Below are 20,910 nucleotides of genomic sequence, written 5' to 3'. Positions count from 1 at the left end.
TTTCATGCAGCAGCATCTTATCACTAAATAAAATGCAAATTGGTGCTGCCACGTCACGTTTGCACTCAGCTTGTTGTAACATTTGTCCTGCAATTTTAAATGAGAGTTTCTCTGCTTAGCTGGATGGCCTTGAATTCTAGCGTTATGATGAAGCAAAACTTCTCTGAACTGTGCATGAGGGCTGGAACACTAGCAGAGGGAGAATGAATGAAAAATGTTTCATGCTCCAGGGTGAAAAGAACCCACTGTTGTAGATCTTACAGAGGAGACGGGAGTGGGTGCTATAGGTGAGGTTTGTATGATTTCTCACCCGTTTTTCAACAGCCTCTGGTTATTCTAGTGTGGGGTTAATGAGCATTTTGTCTGCTAGCTGGTTGGCAACAGTGAGAGGAAAATGCAGTTTCTGTCCCAGGTGAGAATGTGGGTATAACCTGTCCTTCCAGGCGAAAGACCCTAGGTGAGACACATGGGGTGGCTTGATTGATGCTTTTCTATTTCTTGTCACAAGGTTAATTGAAGTTCCTCACATCATCTAATGTGATCGATTAGTATGTTGTGATTTTGCTAATTTATAATGTACTTTTATTATATACCAGCTGTTTTTTGACCTGGTTTGCAGCTTGTTCTGTTGAAACATAAACACATTGATATAAAGATCTGCCTTAGGGTAGGACCACTAACCAACTGCCCTCCCCTCTGGAAGTGCCTGGCCCGGACTAGCACTTCAACTCAAATATAAGGAGAGCCACGGCTTTGAAGCTGGGAGCAGGGGGGGGGGGAATGCGTTGAAAGAGTGGGTCGGCGCTTCAGCCGCTGCGCAGTCTCCTTCCGCAGGAGGAGGAGGAGGATGACGCGGAGGCGGAAGCGGCTTTATTCGGGAGCTCTGATAGGGCGAAGCCTGGCCAGCGCGCGGTCACGTGGCCCCGCCGCGTTCGCAGCTTTCGCCTGGGGAAGCTGGTCGAGACCCCCGCGCGTGCGCAGCTTGGATGGGTGGGGCAGAAAGATGAAGCTGACGGAAAAGTTGCCGGCCGAGGAAAGGCTGAAGGTGAGAACGCGGGGAGGGGGGGGGGAAAGGGGGAGAAGGCTGGCCGCTGATTGGTTAAAAAAGGCGCGCTCCTTTTTGCTGCGTTGGAGGGTTTGCTCTGAGGCAAAGAGGTGGTTCTGAAGGAGCGACTGCGGTCCAGTCCCAAACTTGGCCCTCCAGATGTTTTGGGACTACAGTTCCCATCATCCGTGACCACTGGTCCTGTTAGCTAGGGATCATGGGAGTTGTAGTCCAAAAACATCTGGAGGGCCAAGTTTGGCCATGCCTGAAAGCCCGGGGTTTTGCCTCCAGCCAGTGGCGTAGCGTGGGGGGGGGGTGCAGGGGGGGCTGGCCGCACCGGGCGCAACATCTGGGGGTTAGGGCTAGGGGGCGCAAATCCACGGGTTAGGGGGCGCAAATTACTTGCCTTGCCCCGGGTGCTGACAACCCACGCTACGCCACTGCCTCCAGCATATGTGTGACGGTTCACAAGCAGGGCGTGGAAAAGATGGGCCGTCCCCTTCCCGAGTGACCCCAACATCCCTCGGGTTTCTGAGGAGCGCTGCTCCTGTTCATGGAGGCTCCGTTCGCTTCATGCCAGCAGTGCTCCAGCTTCTGAAGTGTTGGTGGCTGGTGGAGCCCTGAACTGACTGCATGGCCTCCACAGCATGACCTGGTGCTTTTGCCCTTCGCAATAGGAGTCAACTCCTAATGGTCGCCCCCCCCCCCAATAAAATAATTTTAAAGATTGTTGGGCATTGCCATTCAAGTAGTGTGTGTGTGGGGGGGTTGTGTCATGTGATCAATTATGTGGGCGTGGCTTACCTGCCCCCCATATTTTATTCAAGTTGGCACCCCTTGTTCTTCACTAATGCACCTGAAAAGGCTCAAAGATAGTGTGTTCATAACACAGACAGGGGCACAGAAACAGCAGGTGATCTCACAGGCAGAGCCGGCCCACCCATGAGGCGACTGCCGTAGAGCTTTATGGCCCCTCCTTGTTTCTGATGTAGATCTTCACTCACCTATTCTTCCCAGGTGGGGAGGGGGATGCTATTTTGTGTTTTTTCCTCAGATGCCAAAATGTCTCGGGCCAACCCTGAAGACAGATGATTCTGAACCGTCTTCATATGGGGTGGGTGGGTGATCAGATTGTTAAATCAGAAATTTCAACAGAACCCCTTGCTGGACAGAGGCATACCCAGCGTCCGTTTTATTAATTTTAATTAATTTTGCTAAGGACAGACGAAGTTAACTAGGTTACTACCTCTCGTCGCCATCTTTAAGTGCCTACCACTTAAAGGACAGATCTGAGGAGCTGATGGACCCTTTAACGGTCCTCCTCCAGCCTCAGCAGTTCCCCCCCCTCTCTTTTTCTTTCATCAAGTAACCGCCCAGGACGATATTTACCTTTACCTTTACCTTTACCTTTACCTCCCTACCCCTATTTTATGTTGTTATTTCAATGTATATTATGCTATGGCCACACGGCTAATGCAATAAATCTAATAAAATTAATTTTGCTAAGACTATCATTTGGGAGTGATCAAACTGTTGATTGCAAATGATGTGGTGTTGCATAGCAAAGTAGATGTGCAAAGATCCTGTTCACTACTTATAATTACAAACATCAGAAAATACAACATCTATAAAACCAACAAAATGCAACATCAGTAGAACCAGCTGTCTCTTAAAGCTTTGTTTATACTCATTTCTTCCAGTTCTTTCACAAAGTAATTGATGGGATTTGTGGCCGTGCATACCCTCGATATCAAGACTATAACACTATTTGGAATTTGACAGAATGGATGGAGGTTCTAGAACAAACCTCGGCATATTTCAAAAGTACCGTTGCCAAAGATCGCTCCGATGAAGAGGTATCCGTACTTGTTTTGTGACTTTGTAAATAAAGACTCAGTATTGCTATTCTAGTTTATATAGTAATATAACCATTATGAGAAAGTTATATATATATATATTAATTCTCTTTACGTTATGAGAAAGTTATAAGCAGAGCCTTTGTGTATCTGCAACAGGTATCTGCTTCAAAATTAAGCAGAGTTAAGTTCAATTTAATTTAATTAAAACAGATTATACATTAGTACTTCAGCCAGTGTATTCTGTAATTCTTGTAGATTATGAAAAGAATCTAATGAAGTTTAATATGTCTTAAATCTTTCATTTGGGATAATGTTCAGTTAAAGACTTTTCTTCTTAGGTGTATTAACCTACAGCTGGTAAAACACATTGAGCTGCCTGTACTTGATTTTTATTCCCGAAATGGTTACCATTTTTCTGATTTTGCTTTGATGCTCTAGAACATTTCTTACTCTGATAGCGAACCCACTTGGTGAGTGCCAACATAAACGAAGCCAAAATGGGGGCACTGAGAAACAAGAGGGAGGTACTAGCATGCATGGGGAACCCCAAGGTTTTCAGAGGTAAAAATAATAGTATGTATATATTTTAAGAAACCCAAAAATGATATTGGGGGGAGGGAAATTACCCCAACAAGGAGTTCATTGCTATAATTGTACAGCCAACAACCACAGAGTCATTCCACTGCTACATGATTAGAAGATTCGTAATCAGATGATCAGGGATGATGAAACAGCTGGAAAGAGGGGGGCAGGTGCAGACACCTGCAGCCAAACCAAGCAGCTTTGCATTTGCTGCCTCCTGCACTCCCAAGTTGGAGTTTTGCCATTCACTACTGGATGCCATGTCACTCATAGTGTGAATTTCTTACAGTCTGCCACATAGTCATTTTCTCTTTCAGGCACTTCCCTACACCATAGCTTTGACAAAGGGGAGGCAGTTTAGGATTTCACAGCTGAGCACATGAAGGGTTTTGCGGGCCCAGCTGCTTGTTGCTGGTTATCAAAGCAGTAGGGGCTGCTCTTGCCTGCGTATCGGTGGTACCCAGTTGCATGTGGTCCTCAGCTGCAAGACTGAGGCCCATATTTTAGTCAGTACTTAGAGTAAAGGTAGAACTGACGTAATATAGGCATTCTGGTGGTTTTGATTGTGCCTACAAAACAGACACAAAAATGATGTGGTCTTTAAAAAATAACACTCGTATTTACAAGTACAAACAATGCCAATTGTTATCATACAATTGTTAAGCCTGTTAGGTTTATGTGTTTTTTTCCATTTTTGTTTTGTTTTGTAGGCCCTTCAGCCATTGGACGAGCTGAGTTCTGACTCTCAAAAAGCCGTGGTGACTTGCTTGAAAGGCAGAAAACATGACATCAGGCATGCCCTGATTGAAAGAACAAACGGCATCTGTTCGGCACGCCTCCTGGATTTTGACTGGCAGCTGAAGGTTAGGCTAAAAGTTTCATTCCTAGCTGTGTAAGACTGCTAGATCAAGGGTAGCCAAACTGTGACTCTTCAGATATTGCTGAACAACAACTTCCATCAACCCTGAGCATTGGCTACAATGGCTGGGGCTTATGGGAGTTGGAATCCAGCAGCTTCTGGAGGGTACCATGCCGACTATCTAGACAAATATATGTGGTCTTTGAGACTTTGAAACAGACTATGGCAGATCAACTGAGGGGAGAGGAGGCAGCCTGAGGTTCCCCATCCCTGCTGTATAGTATGTAGTTAAGGTTCTAAACAATTGTTATTAAATGGTTGGTAGAATAATGAGAGTTTGTTTCTCGTAAGATTGTGACGAGCCGTAGAATAGTGGGCTATTATGTCTTATGCCAGGGGTCGGCAAGGTTTACCTCACCTGGGCCAGTTCACTCCAGCGGAGATCCCTCCCTGGGCCGAATCGCGCACGCCTGCAATTTCCGTCGTCTGCGCAGACGCGATTTCCGGCGCCACGGAAGCAAGTTCCTGCGCCGTGCCAGTTTAGTGCAGCGGGCGGGGACTCGCCAAGTGGGCAGCTCTGGGGGTGGCTCATGGGGCAGTTAAACAAACCCTATGGGCCCCTTGTGGCCCATGGGCCTTAGGTTGCTGACCCCTGTCTTATGCAATAAATGAACGATGTATATAATACAGCATTTCTTCACTATCCTGAATTGGACTGCTTTACAGCATATTTACTGTATGGCATAATACATTGTAGGAATGTAACATGCCAATATAATCTACAATTCCCCTTGGATTATATATAGAACATTCAGGTTGTTTATAAGATCTGCATAAGAGGATCTGTGTTAAATCTATTAAAGTAGTATGGTCACGTTAATGAGAATTATGCAGCTGGTAGTTTGCAGAACATCTGGCCATCATGCAAAATGTTTGCTCAGAAGAGTGATTACTCTTCTAATGTGCTTCTGCTTGCTTTGCTGTGGTTATAAATTGCCTCTTGCTTAAATTTGTTCTGGAAGCCATTATATAAAGAGAGGTGTTTTTTTGTGTCTTATTGGAGTTCTTAAAAGCGTTATTTGTTGAATGTGAACATTTTAGCAGGAACCTAATTGAGAAATTGTGAACCTTTAATCTGTAGCCACACACGACTCTTCATTTCTGAAGGGCTTGCAACTTTTCTTTATGACTAAGCTTTAATTTTTAAATCTGGTTAATCTGAAGTTCTTTTTCCCCTATGGCTAATTTGAGTTCATTATGTGTGCGTACTTTCAGCCTTTGTGAACAATACCTACAGCCAGACCACCTTCTGTACCTTCAGGTATATATGTTGATTATAAACCCCATCAAACATTTTTGCATCCAAACCCTAAAAATACCTCCTTAAAAGTGAGACCCTTTGAAGTCTATGGGAGTATTTGTTGGGTTTTTGTTCTTGAAAGTATGCTTATGACAGCGACTGAGCAGGCTGGAGAGGCATATATGGTTTGACAGGTTGTATTAGCACTGCCAGTGAGTACTGTATTAGTACTGCCAGTGACAAATCGCAGTGAATCCTGGAAACCAAAGAAGTACTCTGATGGAGTAAGAATGTTTTCTGAATAGATAGTCTTGCTTTATTATGGATTATTCCTTGCTAGGTTGGGATAAGCAATGTATTACACATGGACAGCTTCTGTCTGGCCAAGGTTTCTTTCCTGAGTGCTTCTATACTGCCTTGCTAAGGACATAGTATCCAAGCCCAGCTGATTCCATAATGTGTGGAGTTTTGTGGGTTATACTGGGGATCCTATCCCCTGCTATATTTTTGACAGTTCTGCTTCATAACAATCTATATGTATAAATATGAATTAGTGTATTTATTTAGGATTCATACTGCTCTTCAACAACAAGGCAAGACATTCTCAAACCGTACAAGGTGGCTTACAATCTTATTTCAGTAAAGTTTCCATAACAGGGGTGGGCTTCCACAAGTGTATTCCCCACCCTAGAACAGAGGAACAGATCCATTTATGATACTTAGGTTCTGGCTGCATTGGCCTTGGTAGATCTGGGGGCAGATTCCTTTCTGCAAATCTGAGGTTAATAACCGTGTCTGCATTGAGGGCTCTCTCATCACACAGCAATTCCTAGAGACAGCTCACCTGATGGCAGCTAGAATTCTCCTAGAAGAAGACATGTTGTAGTTGCTCTCTTCCCTTGCCAATATCAGTGGGGGAACTCTTGGCCTCTATGTTTTATTGTCGTTTTTAAAAAGTCAAATTCACATCCTTTAACTGGGTTATTTCTAGAGGAAATTTCACTCCAGCTGATTTGAAACCTGTGCATTTGCTCCATATAGAAAGCTGCTCAGATCTTTGTTGCTGTTGTTGTTTCTGATTAATTTTTTTTGGTCCAGGTTTCTCGGTTATAGGAGGATACCCTGAATGTACACCTTCATGACTATATAGTTAGTATAAATAACTTTTTATCAGCCTTTCAGAATCCGCTCACTGTGTTGTAAAAGTGCTATCATAACTGGCCTAAGCTGTTTTTCCCCTCTAATCATTCTCCTGTATAGCTTGCCCTCTCTAGTGATAAACTATCCATGCTGCAAATGCCGCTTCTAAACCTTGATCTGGATTTGACAGAGAATGGTAACCTCAAGCCGTACTCCATAGAAATGAATAAGGAAGAGCTACAGAACCTAATAAGTTCACTGGAAGCAGCCAATAAGGTGTGTATCACATTATTTTAGAAAGCTGAAATTACCCAAATGATTTCCCTGATAAAACTAGCAACAGTTATTTGTATGCAAAGGGTACACTTTATGGGATGTATCCAACAAAGTTGTCCTGTTGGCGCAAGGACTTCTTCCTGTGCAACAGGATGTCCTCTTCCTCTCCTCTTCCTGCCTGCCTCTTGCCCTCCCCATTTGCTCTGGAGGGCTGGAAGAACCCACATAACAGATTGGGGGGCACAGGGAGAGGAAAAGGAAATCCTGTAGCACAGTTTGAAGTCCTTTTGCCAATAGGACAACTTTGCTGGGGAAAAGCCCTCATTATGTAATAGGAACCTTATCTGGGGCTAGGAGAGACTTCTTTAGGTCATATCAGTTTGAAGATATTTGTCTTAGGACAAGGATGGGGAACCTGTGGCCCTCCACAACTTAATTCAAATCAATGGGAAGGCTTGCTAATACTTCACTATGAGTGGCAATATATTTGGAGTCCCTTTCAGTTCTGACTTCCTGCCCTTGTTTGTTGCCTTGGAAATGTCTCTTCTGGCAGAAAGTGCTATGAAAGTGTATAAATGGGTAAAAGCTTAATGGTAAGGATTTGCTGAACTAACAAATTGAAGTGGAATACAAAGAAGAGAGGTATGAGGAGGTCTGGGGAAATAAGCGTAAGGAAGATATGGTATGGAAAATTATTTGTTTTTTAACTGTTTTTATGTTGTATTTTGTTTCTTTTTATTTTTTATTTTTTTCATTGTTATATTTTAAAAAAAACCTTTAATAAATATCTTTTGAAAAAAAGAAAGTGCTATGAAAGTGAAAGCCTACTATTTTTCATGTGGAAGAAGATTACCAATCCACCCCTTAGTTGTGTGAAAGCCATTAGAGACTTATTTTATCCTTTAGATGAGAAGACAAAAAGGCAAAAAATGTGTGGGTGTAAGTTTGAAATGTATTCAAACATTTTAAAAGGCTGTGTAAGCCGTTGTCTGAGCATGAGAACCTACATAGTAGTTACACGTTGCTACTTAGACTTACTGCTTCCAACTTTTGTATTCCTCTTGAAGGTTGTTCTGCAACTGAAATGATTCCGCCATCAGAAGTGTCAGTGATAAGAAAATAGATGTGTATTCTTCAAAACAAAAGGAACTGAAATGCTTCTGAAGTGCTGAGGTTGACGCATTAAAGTGAGAGACGGAAAGATGTTATTCATAATCTTACTGAGAGAACAACTCTTGATCTCTGCTAGGCCAAAATAAATGCAAAATCGCATTGTGGCTAACTGGTGAACATAACTTTGATAGACTGCTGCATTTCTGAGAAGTTTTGAGTGCCATTTGTTGGAGATCCTGAAGAAAGGGTAGACTTTGTCTTATCATGTTACTAACAAGCAGCCAACAGTTACCTGAAATAACTTGATGCAAACATTCCTTTTCTTCTTCTCTTGGGATTTATGTAACTACATTGCAGACTAGAACTGTGAAAACTATTTTTATACTCAAAGACACAATTTGCTGTTATATTTTGGAACTGCATAAAAAGAGGTTTTGTTTTGCAGATTGAGCTCTGTTAAACACAATAGAATGTGTCTACAATTAAGTGTAGTGGATTGAACATGCCTATCACCAGACCATTTTAAGCATTCTACCTAGCTGTAGCTTGTAATGTGCTTCTGTGTGAAATAAATTGATTTATCTTAAATATTAAAGTCGGGCTGTGAAACAGTACAGTTTAAGCCTACACAACTACTCCTGATTGGTGTGATCTAGCTGATATATGCTTATCAGAATAATTGCTGGTAGACTAAGTGAGTGCATGATGTCAGCCCATGATTGCAAACAATAGACTCCAAGAGTTTGCACTATAAACTATATGTATCTATGTAACCCACTAAAGAAAGTTATTGAAAGAAAACTTCCAAAGCACTTGACTTTTCGCCTTACAAAGCACCCTACACCATTCTGAACTAGTTCAAAGAAAGTCAGTGCTTTTTTGTGAAGGCCATGGGAATTTGCCTTGAAGGTTTCTGTCTGCAAAGAGCCACCATCATATGATGGCTTTTGATATTGCACTTGTTTTGTTGTCTCTGTAAACCCTAACTTACCTGTGAGTTGGTCTTTCGGTTGGCTGCAAAGGTATCTGGGTAGATGGATAGTGCCACACTTCTCTTAAGATTTTCATTTGTGTATCCATTTTGTTGAGAATTAGAGAAAAGACTCACAAATTGGCGAATAGCTATAGTATTGCTGGAATAAGTAATATATCATTTCCTATATACAAAATGCTTCTGAGTTATGGAGAAGATCCATTATTACCACGTGTTGCTACACAAGTACTTCAATGCCAGTATGGAAAGGAGTATTTTTCAAATGCTTAAAGTGTCTGTATGATTGACTGATAAAACATGACCTGAGAAGAGATGTAGCAATATCATTTTTTCATGAGTTTTTTTAAAAAAGGTATGGGGAACAGATTATTCATGGTTTTATTTACGCACGCACGCGCGCGCACACACACACACACAGCCTCATAATGCATGCTTGAAATATCCATATAAAATTTCAAGCAGTACAATGGAAAAGTTTTTTTAAAAAATGTTTATTTGGTTACTAGGAATACATCAGCTAATGAAATTTACATTTTATTACATTTTCAGAAGCTATGAAAACTGGTTTAATGATAAAACGTAAATAATGCTACTTCGTTTGCATCTCTCCCCCGTCCCCCGCTCATTCCTGCAGCATTTAAAAGGGATGTCCAGAAAATAAAATACTGAGTAAAAGAACAAGGGGATGGTAGTTTCTGTACTACAGCAAAAAAACAAAAGACCCCCACAATTTCTCTGAGTACTGTGTTTCAGAATTGATTTTTTCCCCTTAACATACATAAAGACTAAAATAAAAATATGTGAAAAACCAAATTTGGGACTGGGGAAGGGGAGTGAGAGACGGCATCAGGCATGTCGACACTTCTAAAAGGAGAGGCTGAAAAATCTTCATAGTTAAAGGAACAGCCATATATGTGAACCTGAATGTTATGTTGCATCCGGTATGTGGATGAACAAATAGTCCATTGTAAGTGAAGAGCGTGATAGAAAGAAGGATGGCTCTTGTTCATCTTATTGGATCAGAATGATGCAATCCTGGGCCATTTTAAAGATCTGCAATCTGATTATGCCCCTGATCAGTCTGTGATGTTGCAGTGAATGGTCAGTACTGTTGAGACCTGGGTCCATATCCTTCCGTGGTCATGAAGGTCACTGGATGGGTTTGAGAAAGTTAGTAAGTTAGTATTTATCAACCTGGCTTGTCTTGTAGGATTGCTGGGAGGATTATCCCAGATGTGCGCTGCAAAAAGGTAAAGGTACCCCTGACCGTTAGGTCCAGTCGCGGATGACTCTGGGGTTGTGTGCTCATCTCGCTCTATAGGCCGAGGGAGCCAGAGTTTGTCTGCAGACAGCTTTTGGGTCATGTGGCCAGAGCGGCACATGGAAACACCGTTTACCTTCCCACCGGGGCAGTACCTATTTATCTACTTGCACTTGGTGTGCTTTCAAACTGCTAGGTGGGCAGGAGCTGGGACCGAACAACGGGAGCTAACCCCATCGCAGGGATTCGAATTGCCGACCTTCCGATTAGCAAGCCCTAGGCTCAGTGGTTTACACCACAGCGCCACCCGTGTCCCTTTGCACTGCAAAAGTGTATACTAAAAATGAGAGAAATAGGTGAACACAGGCCATCGTTTTAATATAAGGTGCAATTTAGGGTTGTTTTGTAAATAAGCAATTCTAAACTACAAATGGCTGTCATTACAAGGAGATCCAGTTAGCCACATGAAGATTACTTTGAATGCCGCTCCCAACTGTGTCTTGGTTTAGAACAAGCAGTAGAGAAGAATGGTGTCGAAGAGTGAATACTGTCTGCTTAACAAGGATCATGATCCATTAATGTTTAGGGAGCAAGCAAATGTGCATTCATTTTGGTGGCAAATAAGCAACATATGAAAGGTGGTGAAGAAATATAGCTTGTTTTTGTCTTGGGTGAACTAACTTCAGTTCTCCCAAGGCTGTTAAAAAAGTGCCCTTTCTGTGCAGATTCGTATTTTCTTGGATATGGGTGCTTAGCCTGTTTATCTACAGACACTAGATACTACAATGTTAAGTACTTCACAAAATGTAAGTTATGGGGTGACAAATATGATAGACATCATTTATTGAAAAGGATTATTCCTCTGTCACACAGCTGTTATTCTTGTGGGTTTCTTTTGCCATGATGCGTGGCTTGCAAAATATGTACAAAATATGCCCCCCCCCCCAGCAGTGTTTTGAATGAAGGCTGCAAGAACAAGGTCACAAACCAGGGAGTTTTCTGGCACCAGCCCTTCATTGCTGGACAGAAAGGTGTGTTTTCCGCACATGTGATCATTTCTCAGGAGTGTCGTCTTGGCCAAATCACAGCACCTGCACACTGACTTTTGTTATAAACATGGTCCAGTATGCATGCCAAAGGCAAAAATCTAGCACAAATATTAAACATTGAAACCTTTGTTTAAACAAAGGATGGTGATAACACCGTTTTAGCTGTTGCAACGTTTAGAAGAAAATTTCACAAATGCTGCTATGGAACACACTGCTTTTTCTTGTTTTGCAGTTTAGCTTTTAAGATCGGCAAGAATGAACTTGGCACCTCAAAGTGAAAAGATACCACTGCTCTGTTGTAATGAATGAGAACTCAGCAAGAGTAAATGGAGCTTGTACAGGAGACCTTCCTGGTGACCTTTGTCCTATACTAGATCAGTTGAATCAGCGTATGAAAATAATCACAGTATTGTGGGCTTTACATGTTTTTTTTTCCAAAACATACAAAAATGTACAGTTACTCCCGGAAAACACCTTTGGAAAAATATTTGAAAGAACATTTGTGTTGACAGCAATAGAGTCTAGTGCTACATTATGCAGGATGTGCAAAAACAAACAAACATGCAGTTATATACAGTAAGGAAACAGAAGCCTAACAAAAATTATAAAATGCGCACACTCTAAAAAGTTAAGACGTGGGATGTGTAAAAAGCAAGTACATAAATTCACATTGCATTAACAGATCAGGAATTTTAATCAGAAAATGCAGCATATCTGTATACAAAATAGAAAAGTTAATCATAAAAAATTAGTCTATTTTTCCTCTCTTGGCATTTTGTTGATTTTATTTCCTAGAAATCTTTCCTTTCGTTTTAGAAAACAAATATTTAAAGGGATCCTTTTAGCAAGTGAACTCCAGAAACTGCATGTATAAAAGCTCTTTCATGTCGAATAAATGGTTTGGAAAACGTGTTTGCATGAAAATTCAGTTGGAATTTATACGTTTTTATGAAAAATTAACTCAAAATAGTTCTTTAAAATACGTAAATGAGATTGAAACGAGCCACAGAGAAAGGCTGCCCCCCCACCTTCTTAAGGAGATTCTGTAATGTGTGGAATTGTATTAGGGCCTTGTTTTTATTAGACAAATTCAAAAATGAAAAACAGTTACTTGGAAATAGTTCATTTGTTGCTGGAAGTGCGTTTTGATGACTACATCAAGCTGGTCAGAAACAACTGAAAGTTGTGAAATTGGCCTGGGGAATATAATCTCGGTGTGTAGATGTTTTAGATAGATTTGAACCACCGTATCATCTTTGCCTTTGGATAAGAGTTTCACCTTGATGGCCTCATCCTAATAGCAGCCATGGACACCTAATACTCTAAATTGTTTAGGCCAATTTTTTAGATTTCTTGTGGATTGAGGCCTGTAGAGTTCAGATACGTTGCCTCAGATTCCATCCTTGAAATATTTCCATTATTAATCAGCTGCTCAAGCCACAACGGCAATCCTCCCCATTCCTTTTTTAATTAGTTGGCAAGTTTATACATAAAAGGTTTATGGAATTGTTCTTCAAGATACTTAGCAAGTACTGTACAAGGTCAACCCAAGCTATCCTGGCTAACAAGGGGTTGCACCAGGCTGATTCACTGGTGTCTGAAAGCACCAATGGTAGACCAGGAGTAGTGATGGAAGACCAAGAAAGTCTCCATCATGTGCAAATGCAACCAGGTGCCAAATGGGCAGCTCCATGCTTATGCAAGGAGGTCCTGATCGCTTAATGATACGACTTGATAGGAATATAAACCATCATACTGCAACCTGTCTGCACAACTTGTGACCCACCAAGCTGTTTAGCCAAGAACCTGATAGACCTCAAATTTTGCTGCCTGCCTGTGACTGCACAAAAAGGTAGGATTATTGATACAACCTGTAGGCTTAGCAGAACATAAGCTGTAGAGACCTGACTGCAGGACAAGCCAACATGGTGTCCTCATTTTTGGACATTGGCAACTGGGGGGCACTGTATTGGTTACCACCACCCTACCCTAATATGTTCTTCTGTGTGCATTCATGTAGATGAAAATGTATCTGCAGCAAAAGGAATACAGAGCAGATTATTGACCAAGAACAAAGCTTCATTTTATTGTTCCTTCCACACGCTAATAAAACTATATAATCAATGTTTTCGTATATTCTTTCCTCCTTCAGTTCTACTACCCTATATTTAATGTGTCTTGTTCCTTTTTTATGCAAGATGGGTAATTTCAAATGTGGGACTCTCACATTCAAGCAATGGTTAAACAATTTCACAGAATGTATGCTGTAATGACTTGCTGGGTTTACATATTGGGTGAATTGCCCCCTGACTCCCTAATGACTCATTCAAGAAATGGCACAAGTTAGATTTACCACCTTGTTATCTGTGGCAAAATGATGTATCTCTCATGGAATTAGCTGATAAGATATACGCGTTTGTATGATTTCATACCTGCAGAGAAAATGTTAGATAAAGCCCATTAGTGATTCTAGTCAGGGTAGACTTTTTTAAAGGACATTTCTGCAATGTAACCATTTCCATTCAGAAGCAAATCCTGGTTAAGTTCATTGGAACTTACTCCCAGATGAATGTGTTTAGGATTTGCAGCCTTACCAATTGTATAAGCAGCTAGCTAGGAATTGGTGGAAAGGGGGACTGAAGAGACTAGAAGGTTAGCAAATGGTGATTAGTGCTTCATCTTAATTTTAAAGTGCTTTGCCCCTGATGGTCTCTTGTTCCATAAACGTCTGCCCCTCATATTACAGTCAGAGTCCAAGAGTTGGAATGTATAGCCATGCTCCTCAAACTCTTATCACTCTTATCAACCATACAACTTGATGTATTTCTTTAGTTGTTGGTGCCACTTTGCTTTTAATCTTAGAGTGGCACCAGAGAAAGCTTTGGCTCTCAAAGGGTTGGTAAATAAAAGAGGGTTGGTAAATAAAAGAGGAATGAAAGCACACACTCTCTTTATCATCATAGGAGAGCATTTTTCATTTGGAAATTCTAAAGCAAGCCGTTAGTGCCAATTTAGCTCCTTGAATTCTTTTTTTTTTTAAGCTCCTTGTATTGATTATATGTACCCCAACTTCCAAAAGCTGGCAGCAATGGTGAATCAAGCTATAGAGCTATTCTCCCTGTTGCTGAATCTTTAATTCAAAGCCACTGATTAGGTTTTTAGAGGTGTATCCAGATGTATGAGCTAACTTTCTCAATGCCACAAGAATTTAAGCATCTCCATATTCACACACACAAAAAAAAGAGGAACAGATGAAAGTCCAGCATTTGAGAACTAGGCAATGGAGAAGAATCTGTTCCAGTAAATGTCAGCTTTAGAAGATTAAGATGCTGTGTTTTCATGCCTATTTTTACAATCGTTTTGGAAAAGAAGCAGGCTTTCAAAAATAATAAATTGAAACTGAAATTCCAGAAAAACCTCATACTGTTTCAAAGTCAAGAATATTGGCGTTACTCAGTTACTTCATGGGATATCGTCCGACCATTTTCCTGAGTCTCTCCTGTATTATCTGCATATATGCTCCAAACTGACAGCACGTGGCAGTAAATTAGCTTTTTACATTAAATATTTCAGGGTCCATTTGGGTAGAACAATTTTTTGGGGGGCTATCTTTTTAGGAATCAAACCTCCTCCACCCCCCTACAATTACCCTCATTTGTAAAAAGTTTGGCTTAGTTCAAAGAAAATTGAACCAAGGTTTGTATGAATAAGGCACTTTGAGGATATGTTGTTTTCATGGATACTTTTTTCATGGATTTGGATATTACTCAAGCATGGATGCATAGAAAGGCACAATGTGAGTGAAACCTCTTGGCTCAAATTTAGTGCTACTTTAAAAAGGAGCTTAAGATTCTGCTTCCTGTTTGGCACTTTGGTTGTATTTCTTTAGCTGTCAGGATTTTAGGAGAACATTATAACAGATAAATAAGGAATGGGAGTCTTGCTGGGATAACACTGCATTTGGGAATCGAAACCAGGGCTGGCCCAATATATTTTGGGAGGGAATTTGAAATGCAGCGGAAGTGTTACATGCCTGTTGGGTGTGGTTTGAGAGAGGTGGTGATGTGTCTTGTTACTCTTGGCTCTAAGGAAATCTTTCAAGTCACATACGGAAGGCCTCCGATTTCAGACATTACAATTTCAAAATGTCCTTTCTTTTCTTCTTTTTCTGGTCTAGTAACTCTGGTCTGGTCTAGTAACTCTAGGTCTAGATGATGGTAAAGGTAAAGGGACCCCTGACCATTAGGTCCAGTCATGGCCGACTCTGGGATTGCAGCGCTCATCTCGCTTTATTGGCTGAGGGAGCTGGTGTACAGCTTCCGGCTCACGTGGCCAGCATAACTAAGCCACTTCTGGCGAACCAGAGCAGTGCACAGAAACACTGTTTACCTTCCTGCCGGAGCGGTACCTATTTATCTACTTGCACTTTGATGTGCTTTTGAACTGCTAGGTTGGCAGGAGCTGGGACCGAGCAACGGGAGCTCACCCCATTGCGGGGATTACCTTCTGATCGGCAAGTCCTAGGCTCTGTGGTTTAACCCACAGCGCCACCTGCATCCCTCTAGATGATGGTAGCATTGCATTAACCCAAGCTGTGGTTTTCACTTCTCTGATAAGATGTTCACTAGTGAGACTGAATATATGGAAGTCCATCACTTTCCAGCAAAGAGGCTTGGCTAAAACAAATGTCCTGGGAGATAGGAGGCGAGCAACACTGTATATTTGTTGATTCTTGCTTTGTTTATTGGGAACAAATTATCCATTGTCAGTAAGGCACTTTCAGCCTCAACCCCATGGATGCTTAATAAGAAGTCTTGCTTATTTTAGTAGGATAGCATTTTAAGTAACGCAAAAAGTTGTGAGTGACTTCAGCTTAAATTACGCATGGAAAGAGCTGGTGATTCGTTTTGAAGATCCAAACTATTACCCAACACTCCACCTTCCTGAGGCACAGAACCCTGGCATGTTCATGATGCACGTGTAGCATCAGTAACCAGATTTATATGTGATATCAAGCACAAGGGACCTATCCTGGTCACCACTTTTGATACTACACCTGGAAAAGAGTAGCAGTACCAAAAATTGGGCAGGAGTAAGTAGGTCTTAAATGCTCATGAACTGAAGGCAATATTGGGCAAGAAAATGGCAAGCTTTGAAATGGATGTGCAAAAATAGCTTTTGACTTAATCGAAAGTGTCAATAGAGTCTTGGGAGACTGTCCGATCATGTATTCACCAAACTAATGATCCTCCACATCAGATGACTTATCACCCCCCCACTGCAAATAACATGCATGACTAGGTGCATATATGGGAGTACGTCCATCCTACTAAAAAAGGGTGGTAATGGTAAAAGTACTGTAGGCATTGGTTATATGTGTATACACACATACTTGCCTTTCCATCTGTCCCACATAATGATGAATGCATGATCTGGGCGCATGTGCATGAGTTCACTAAAACAACATACAACAGAGATGTGAAATTTGTAGCTCTTCAGATGTTGCTATACTCCAGCTCCCATCAGACCTAGCTGGTGTGAGATAAACAAGTCACAGTGAGCTACTGTTGGTTCTACCACCTCCTTTGGGCTAGCCTGTAAAAGGCCTCATACTACTTGGAAAAGCTCTGCCACACAACATAATGAAGATGCAATGGAGGAAGCAAATTATGCTTTGTTGCTGCCTTCACTACCACTAGGTTGGCTCGATAATGAGCTCTTACCAGTGTTCAGTTGCATTCATTTGGATCTTTCCTCCACTTCCTTTCAAGCAGTCTCCCAACTTGTTTCCTCGCCCTAAGCTCTGAAGTATACCAGGGGGCCAAATGGGCACCATGAAGTGGGAGAGGGTGTTCAGGGGTGATCGTGTCAATTGCCCGAGCCATTTGGGTGATTGGGTGTTTGGGAGAGGTTGGCCAGGGCTTGAACAGGTGCCAGTCATATCAGCCGGAAACACCCCTAGAGCTGTTTGGAATCCCACTGGATCCATCAGCCTCCGAGGGCAAACTTTCCTAATAGGTCCCCCGCCCCTGTAGAGGGGGAAAGGTACTGACAGCCTAAATCTCAATAGGAAGTGATCGAACCATGACAAGGGACTAATGTCAGTGTCTCCCACTTTCAAACCACCCTCTTGCTGCCCAGTCAACAAAATAAGGTCCAGAGTGTGGTCTGCCATGTCCGTTGGGCCGTTGACATATTGGGACAGCCCCATGGTTGTCATGGCGGCCATGAAGTCCTGAACTGCCCCAGAGCCAGCTGCCTCAAAATGAATGTTGAAGTCTCCCAGAACCAGCAGTCGGGGAGTCCTCAACACTGCTTCTGAGACCATCTCTGTCAGCTCAGGCAAGGAAACTCCTGGGCAGCGAGCAGTAAACCAGCAGAATTCCTAATCTGTCGTGATTGCCCAATGCCAGGAACACACACTCTAGACCCGCCCGCCCCCGACTGGACAGAGAGCCTGGAGATAGAGAATCTCTATAAACCACAGCAACTACCACTCCCTGACCCTCACGTCTAGACTGATGCTGCACTGAGTACCCAGGTGGCCACAGCTGATTGAGACCCTGTTCACCCACACAGATTTCAGTGATACACTGGACTGGATGTAATGGACTGAATGAGTGCCAACAAACTGAAACTCAATCCAGATAACACTGAGGCACTGTTAGTGGGTGGTTTCCTAGACTGGAAGGGTGGGAGATCGCCTGCTCTTGATGGGGTTACACTTCCTTTGTAGCTTGGGGGTCCTCCTGGATCCTTTGCTGTCGCTCGAGGCTTAGGTGGCCTCAGTGGTCCGGAGCGCCTTCCATCAGCTTTGGCTGGTGGCCCAGATATGCCTCTATCTGGACAGGGATAGCCTAACTACTGTTGTCTATGCTCTGGTAACCTCAGGGTTAGATTACTGCAGTGCGTTATATGTAGGGCTGCCTCTGAAGACAGTTCAGAAACCTCAGCTAGTACAGAATTTAGTGGCCAGGTTGCTCATCGGAGCAAGACGGTTTGAGCATATTACACCGATCCTGGTCCAACTGCACAGGCTATCAATTCGTTTCCAGGCCCAATTCAAAGTTTTGGTTCTGACCTATAAAGCCTTAAACACCTCAATACTGCAATACCTCAAGGACTGCCTCTTTCCATATGAACCTACCGGTACCCTGAGATCATCTTCTGAGGCCCTTCTTTGTGTGCTTTCTCCAGAGGGTTGCAACACGAGAATGGGCCTTCTCTGCAGTGGCTCCCCATCTATGCAATGTTCTCCCCAGGGAAATTTGCCTGGTGCCTTCATTATACACCTTTAGACACCAGGCAAAAAAGTTCCTTTTGAACCAGGCTTTTGGTTGATTTGATTGATATCCTATGCCCTTTTAAAATGAGTGTTTTCTTGTGGGGGGCTATTTGGTTGTTTTTATTTTGATTACGTATTTTGTGGATTTATATTTTGATTTTATTCTGTGAACCACCCTGAGACCTCCAGGTATAGTGCGGTATGTTATATATATACAGTGGTACCACTGGTTACGTACTTAATTTGTTCCAAAGGTCCGTTCTTAACCTGAAACTGTTCTTAACCTGAGGTACCTCTTTAGCTAATGGGGCCTCCCGCTGCTGCGCAATTTCTGTTCTCATCCTGTAGCAAAGTTCTTAACCCGAGGTACTATTTCTGGGTTAGCGGAGTCTGTAGCCTGAAGCATATGTAACCTGAAGCGTATGTAACCTGAGGTACCACTGTATATATATGCCCACATCCCATCACCTTGGGAGGAACTAGGTAATCAAGTCATTGTTGTCTTCCAATCTACCTGATGAACTCATCATGTGAAAAGGTTTGAGGTGGTTACTCCAGTTTAGCCACATGGCTCTATTCCTATAAATTTAGGAACGTCCACCACTTTTTATCTAAGCCAAGTTTTAATGCCTGTGCAACTTTCTAAAGCAGGTGAATTTGATCTTTGGAGAGTTTGTAAGCAAACCATTTTTAAAATTACCAAGTATGTGGCCTTTTCCTATGCCTGGGGGAAGAGGGACATGTTGAAAAGAGATCTATTAAGGGGACATTTTAGAACCTTGCCATGCCAGCCACCCCACTCAGCCATGAAGCTCACTGGTGACCTTGGGCCAGTCGCCATCTCTTAGCCTAACCTACTTCTCAGGGTTATTGTGAGGATGAAACGGGGAGAGGAGAACTATATACACCACCTTGAGATCTTGGAAGATAAAGGTATTATATAAATGTAACAAATAAATAATGAACTCACTTGGAGGGTCACATATTTTAAAGGTCTAACAAACTATATCTCCACATTTAATTTTGCTGCATATTTTGTGATAATAAATCCCTGCTTGGGTTCTCTCACCAAAGAATACTTGCCCCAATCTTGGATCTTGACACCCAGGAATTCTCCTTTAATCTATCTCTATCATCTCAATCTCTATCATCTCTATCATGTCTATGTCTATCTCTATCTCTATCTCTATCTCTATCTCTATCTCTATCTCTATCTCTATCTCTATCTCTGTCTCTATCATATCTATCTCTATCTTTGCACCAACATCCAGCATGGCCAAAAATAAAGGGTGATGGAATTTGTATTCCAGCTCGGGTTCCTTGCATCCTGGGGTGGGGCTGGGGTACCATGGAGTTGCGGAGGGGGGCATTTAACCCTTTACTGGATTGCACCCTGCGACTTCCATTTGCACTAGGAGGGAAACACCTACTGGTACCAATGACAGCTTCCCTCCTAGAATTAAGTAGCAGCCATGGAGATGGGGGTGACTATCCAGATCAGCACTGCAAGCTTCCTCCTTGCTGCCCCTCTCCCCACAAGGCCATGGCTGCCTATTAAGTAAAGGGGAAAAGGAACCCAAGCAGACAGTGGCCAATTGTATAATTCAGGGGTCACCAACCTTTTCGGGCGCATGGGCACACCCGCATACCAGAGAAACTGCTACAGGAACCGCAAACACACATTAAAGCCAAGCGCACACCACAGCCTGTTCTATTGCCTACGTTAGAATGCTTTTATCAAGCCTAATTTCAGTTGGGGGTGGGGAGCAGGGAATCCTTTGGGCGCCTGTGAGTTGATGTGTGTCTTCAGGCACCAGTCATTGGTGACCTGTGATGGAATGCCACATCTACTTTAGCTCCTAAAAAGAGAGAAAAACATCCTCTGATAGGGGCCAGGAATTGCTAATAAAGACTCCAGTGTGTTCTCCCAAAACTAACACCATGACAGAGCGGGAAAGGCAAAATCTGAATTGGCACTTATTTTCTTCCAGCAACCCTTATTATGTAATTGTTGGTACAGCTTCATTTGTGCTGTAGACCAGCCATCGAGCCCAGATCCCAAAGACACACATTAGGTGTTCTGTCTAGACTTGTCACCTAATCAAACAGAGAGATTTCCTTAAAATAATTGTATGAGATGAAATCGA

The 20,910-nt window shown here is 42.4% G+C and overlaps 1 protein-coding gene across 1 annotated transcript; it reads left to right on the top strand.

The window, feature by feature from the left end:
* The first annotated feature begins 832 nt into the window (after nucleotides 1–832).
* COMMD8 (COMM domain containing 8) lies at nucleotides 833–9,479 on the top strand. The gene is made up of 5 exons (XM_082238305.1): nucleotides 833–1,045; nucleotides 2,746–2,901; nucleotides 4,197–4,349; nucleotides 6,906–7,061; nucleotides 8,129–9,479. Exons 1-5 carry the CDS (start codon nucleotides 848–850, stop codon nucleotides 8,147–8,149), a joined length of 684 nt encoding a protein of 227 aa, XP_082094431.1. The 5' UTR covers nucleotides 833–847; the 3' UTR covers nucleotides 8,150–9,479.
* Nucleotides 9,480–20,910: the final 11,431 nt, after the last annotated feature.

This window comes from Podarcis vaucheri, assembly GCF_965113315.1.
Source record: "Podarcis vaucheri genome assembly, chromosome: 9".
Lineage (NCBI taxonomy): Eukaryota > Metazoa > Chordata > Lepidosauria > Squamata > Lacertidae > Podarcis > Podarcis vaucheri.
Note: the sequence above shows the minus strand (reverse complement) of the source record. Positions and strands in the feature narration are given on the sequence as shown.

Coding starts and splice junctions, on each gene's coding strand:
- COMMD8 (XM_082238305.1), top strand. CDS start 848: ATGACGCGGAGGCGGAAGCGGCTTTATTCGGGAGCTCTGATAGGGCGA. Junction 1,046..2,745: donor CGGCCGAGGAAAGGCTGAAG/GTGAGAACGCGG, acceptor CATTTCTTCCAG/TTCTTTCACAAAGTAATTGA. Junction 4,350..6,905: donor ATTTTGACTGGCAGCTGAAG/GTTAGGCTAAAA, acceptor TCTCCTGTATAG/CTTGCCCTCTCTAGTGATAA.